Source organism: Vulpes lagopus, chromosome 2 (assembly GCF_018345385.1).
Source record: "Vulpes lagopus strain Blue_001 chromosome 2, ASM1834538v1, whole genome shotgun sequence".
Classification (NCBI taxonomy): Eukaryota; Metazoa; Chordata; class Mammalia; order Carnivora; family Canidae; genus Vulpes; species Vulpes lagopus.
This window is the reverse complement of record NC_054825.1, coordinates 65,155,084-65,160,323: the sequence shown is the minus strand read 5'-3', so window position 1 is coordinate 65,160,323 and position 5,240 is coordinate 65,155,084. Positions and strand designations below refer to the sequence as shown.

Genomic DNA, 5,240 nt, shown 5'->3' with positions numbered 1-5,240 from the left:
CCCGGTGCGTGGAGCCTGCTTCTCCCTCTGCCTGTGTCTCTGCCTCTCTCTCTCTCTCTCTCTGTGACTATCATAAATAAATTTTAAAAATTTAAAAAAAATAGGAAGAGAGAAGCAAAATCAAATTGGTAGTTTAATAAAGGAAAAAAATTCCTGAATACAAATACGACTAACATGAAGATAAATAACACCTTGTCTCCAAACTCACGTGTTTTGTGGGACCTCAGTTCAGGGGACAGTAGTAGGCCTCATTTCACAGGCAGACCAGTGCACACTTTGTTAAGAAGTGCCCTACTTCTGCTGGGAATCAAACATTGCCTACAAAAAGCAAAGAGAGCCTCTGCAAACAACTAGAAAGGAGGAAAATGATGCTAGGACCCCAAAGCAGAGCACATGTAACAAACACATAGGAGACACTTCCAGAAGCACCAGACCCTGGGGAACATGTGATACTGCACTGCAGTGCAGGGCAGTGTAGGACCTCTTTTTCATAAGGCAATTGTTATCAAAGGCAAGAAATGTAGTTGACTTTCCTAACACAGAGAAATAGACGCAGAGAGTTAGACAAAATGAGGAGACAGGTGAATATGTCTCAAATGAAAGATCAGGACCAAACCAAAACAAGAGACTTAAATGAAATGATTACAAGTAATATGCCTAATAGAGAATTTAAAGTAATGATCATGAAAGGACACTTGGGTGGCTCAGTCAGTTAAATGTCCAATTCTTGGTTTTGGCTCAGGTCATGATCTCAGGGTTGTGAAGTTGAGCCCTGCATTGGGCTCCATGCTCAGTGCGGAGTCTGCTTGAGATTCTCTCTCTTCCTATGTCCCTCCCCCTCCTCTCTTTCTCAAATAAATAAATAAAATCTTGGGATGCCTGGGTGGCTCAGCGGTTGAGCATCTAACTTCAGCTCAGTGCATGATCCCACGGTCCCAGCATCAAGTCCCACATCAGGCTCCCTGCATGGAGCCTACTTCTCCCTCTGCCTATGTCTCTGCCTCTCTTTCTCAGTCTGTGTCTCTCATGAATAAATAAATACAATCTTTAAAATAATAAATAGGGGATCCCTAGGTGGCTCAGAGGTTTAGCGCCTGCCTTTGGCCCAGGGCACAATCCTGGAGTCCCGGGATCGAGTCCCACGTCGGGAGCCTGCTTCTCCCTCCTCCTGTGTCTCTGCCTCTCTCTCTCTGTCTATCATAAATAAATAAATAAATCTTTAAAAAATAAATAAATAAAAATAATAAATAAATAAATAAATAAATAAATAAATAAAATCTTTTAAAAATCTATAAAGTAATGATCATAAAGATACCAATTGGACTTGGGAAATGAGTGGAGATTATCTATGAGACCCTTTAACAAAGAAGAAAAAACTAATCAGACCATCAAGAGCACAACAAATGAAATTAAAAATGCATTTCATGGAATAAAATAACAGGCCTGAGAGAGCAGAGGAACAAATTAATGATCTGGAAGACCAAGTAATGGAAAGTAACCAAACAAATGAGCAAATGAGATGGGGAAAAAATTATGTGAATTGAAAATAGTCTTGGGCAACTCAGTGATTCCATCAAGTATAATAACATTCACATTATAGGGATTCTAGAAGTAGAAGAGAGAAGAGACAGAACACTTATTTGAAGAAATAATAACTGAAAACATCTCCACCCTGGGAAAGGAAACAGACACCCAGATACAGAAGACACAGAGAATTACCACCCCAAAATCCAACTCAAGAAGGTCCACACCAAGACACACAAAGTGATTAAAATGATAAAAAGCAGTAATAAAGAAAAAAATTTAAAAGCAGCAAGAGAAGACAGTTATACAAAGGGAACTTCATGAGGCCATAAGCAGATTTTGGATCAGAAACTTTGTAAGTCAGAAGGGAATGACATGATATATTCACAGTGCTGAAAAGAAAAAATCTGCAGCCAAGAAAATTCTACCCAGTACTCTACCCAAACTCTATTCAGAAGAGATGGAGTTTCTTTCTTTCTTTCTTTCTTTTTAAATTTATTTATTTATTTATCTGAGAGAAGGAGAGAGAGAGAGAGGGAGAGAGAGAGAAAGAGAGAGAGAAGCTGTGGGGAGAGGCAGAGGCAGAGGGAGAAACAGAATACTTGCTGAGCAGGGAGCTAAATGTGGGGCTCAATCTCAGGACTCTGGGATCATGACCTGAGCTGAATGAATACACTTAACTGACTGAGCCACCCAGGTGCCCTGAAGGAGTTTTTCATACCAACAAAAACTAAAGGAGTTCATGAGCACTAAACTAACCCTACAAGAAATTCTAGAAGGAACTCTTTGCATGGAAAGGAAAGAACATCGTGATAGTATGAAAAGTAAAAAATACAAAAGCAGTAAAAATATTTCTATAAAAACCAGTCAAGGGATTCCTAAAATAAAAGGATGTAAAATATAACACCATATATCTAAAATGTGACAGAAATGGAGAGGTGTAAAAAACAGGCTCAAACTTAAATGAAGATCAACTTAATACAGACTGCTATATGCAGAAGATGTTATATACAAACCTAATGGTAACCACAGATCAAAAACCAGTAATAGAAATAATAAAGAGACAGGAATCCAAGTATAACACTAAAGAAAGCCAACAAACCATGAAAGAGAACAGAAGAGAGAATCAGAGAAAAACTACAAAAATGATCACAAAACAAGAAACAAAATGACAATGAACATATTATCTGTCAGTAATTACTTTGAAAGTAAATGGACAAAACACTTCAATCTAAAGACATAAGGTTACAGAATGGTTAAAAAAAAACCCAAGATCCATCTATATGCTGTCTAATAGGAGACTCATTTCAGACCTACAGACACCTGTAGATTAGAAGTGAGGGGATGGAGAAATATTTATCATGAAAACTGATGTTAAAAGAAAGCCATGGTAGCAATATTTACATGGGACAAAGTAGACTTTAAAACAAAGACTGTAACAAGAGACAAAGTAGGACACCATATAATAATTAAAGGGAAAACCCAACAAGAACATACAATTGTACATATTTATATACCCAACATGGGAGCACTCGAATACATAAAACAATTAATGATAAACATAAAGGGGATGCCAGGATGGCTCAGCGGTTTAGTGCCTGCCTTCAGCCCAGGGTGTGATCCTGGAGTCCCGGGACTGAGTCCCTCTTGGGCTCCCTGCATGGAGCCTGCTTCTCCCCCTGCCTTTGTCTCTGCCTCTCTCTCTGTGTGTGTGTGTGTGTGTCTCATGCATAAATAAATAAAATCTTTAAAAAAAATAAAGGAAAATTGATAGTAATATAATAATAGTAGAACTTTATTTTTTAAAGACTTTATTTATTTATTTATTTATTTATTTATTCAGGAGAGACACACAGAGAGAGGCAGAGACACAGACAGAAGGAGAAGTAGGCTCCCTGTGGGGAACCCAATGTGGGACTCAATCTCAGGACCCTGGGATCATGACCTGAACCAAAGGCAGATGCTCAACCACTGAGCCACCCAGGCACTCATAGTAGAACTTTAATACCCCACTTACATCATAGGACAGATCATCCAAATAAGGAATCATTAAGGAAACAGTGGCTTTGATTGATGCACTGAACCAGATGGATTTAACAGATATATTCAGAACTCCATCCTAAATCAGCAGAATACATATTCTTTTCAAGTGCACATGGAACATTCTTCAGAATAGATCACATATTAGGCCACTAAACTAGTCTTGGTAACTTCAAAAAGATCAAAGTCATATCATGTATATTTTCTGGTCACAATGCTATGAAAATGAAAATCAACAAGAAAGAATCTGGAAAGAGCACAAATACATGGTGGTTAAAAACATGCTACTAAACAATGAGTGGGTCAACCAAGGAATTAAAGAAGAAATAAAAAATTACATGGAAACAAATGAAAATGAAAACACAAAGGTCCAAAACTATTGGGGTGCGGCAAAAGCTGTTCTAAGAAGGAAGTTTACAGCAATATAGGCCTATCTGGAGAAGCAGGAAAATCTCAAATAAACATAAAAGGCTAGAAAAAAGAACGAACAAAGCATAAACCCAGCAGAAGGAAGAAAATAAAGATTAGAGCAGCAATAAATGACATAGAAATAACAGCAACAAAAAATAGAAAAAATCAATGAAACCAGGAGCTGGTTCTTTGAAAAGATCAACAAAATTGATAAATCTCTAACTAGACTCTCTAGCCGGGGGGGCGGGGGGGGGGTCAGAGAGAACTCCAACAAAATCACAAATGAAAGAGGAGCATTAATAACCAACACCACAATATACAAACAATTGTAAGAGAATATTATGAAAAATTGTATGCCAACAAATTGGACAACCTAGAAGAAATAGATAAACTCCTAGAAACATATAATCCATCAAAAGTGAAGCAGGTAGAAGTAGAATATTTAAACAGACCAATCACGAGCAAAGAAATTGAATCTGTAGTCAAATAACTCAATAGGTAAAAGTCCAGGGCAGATGGCTTCACAGGTGAGTTCTACCAAATATATATATATATATTTTTTTTTCAAGTTTCAGATATTTATTATTCAGTGTAAACCCCAACACAATACACCAACATGATTTCATGCATTTAGAGGGGAAATATTTCCTGGATAAGTGGAAAATTGTGCGGATGGCTTCTGGAAGACCTTCATTCTAAGCAGGTTTATAGTGAAACATTTCATTTAGAAGTCTGGACCTTCATTCTTCAGTTTGCTATAATCTACATTCACTGAGTAGAACTTATATTGATCATTGGGACCCAGTTTGTTCCAAGGTTCTGGGTTATTCTTCCTATCCCAACTGACATCTGGATTGAACATTGCCAAGCACAACACATACAGTGCTGCTCCAGTACCTCCTGCCTCAATAAACATGAAGAGGGGGATCAAGCTCTGATGCTTCTTGGCCTGACCCATGATCTGGTGTAACATGGTTGCGGCAGAGGTCTCCTGTGCAGGGGAAGAAAAAAACCGAGTTTCTGCAAGGCCTGGAACTAAGTAATGCCTCTCTACCAAATATTTAAAGAAGAGTTAGTACCTATTTTTCTTTAACTGTTCCAAAAAATAGAAGAGGTAGGAAAGTTTCCAAATTCATTCAGTGAGACCAGTATCACTCTCATACCCAAACTAGATAAAGATACTACAAAAGAGAGAGAGAGAGAGAGAGAGAGAGAGGGAAACTACAGGCCAATATCTTGATGAGCATACATGCAGAAATCTTCAA

At 37.9% G+C, this 5,240-nt stretch overlaps 1 protein-coding gene across 1 annotated transcript; it reads right to left on the bottom strand.

Annotated features, from left to right (window-relative positions):
• Window positions 1–4,531: 4,531 nt before the first annotated feature.
• Window positions 4,532–4,948, bottom strand: LOC121484898 (cytochrome c oxidase subunit NDUFA4-like). The gene has a single exon (XM_041744694.1). The coding sequence runs from the start codon at window positions 4,946–4,948 to the stop codon at window positions 4,700–4,702; it is 249 nt and encodes an 82-aa protein (XP_041600628.1). The 3' UTR covers window positions 4,532–4,699.
• Between the last annotated feature and the right edge of the window lie 292 nt (window positions 4,949–5,240).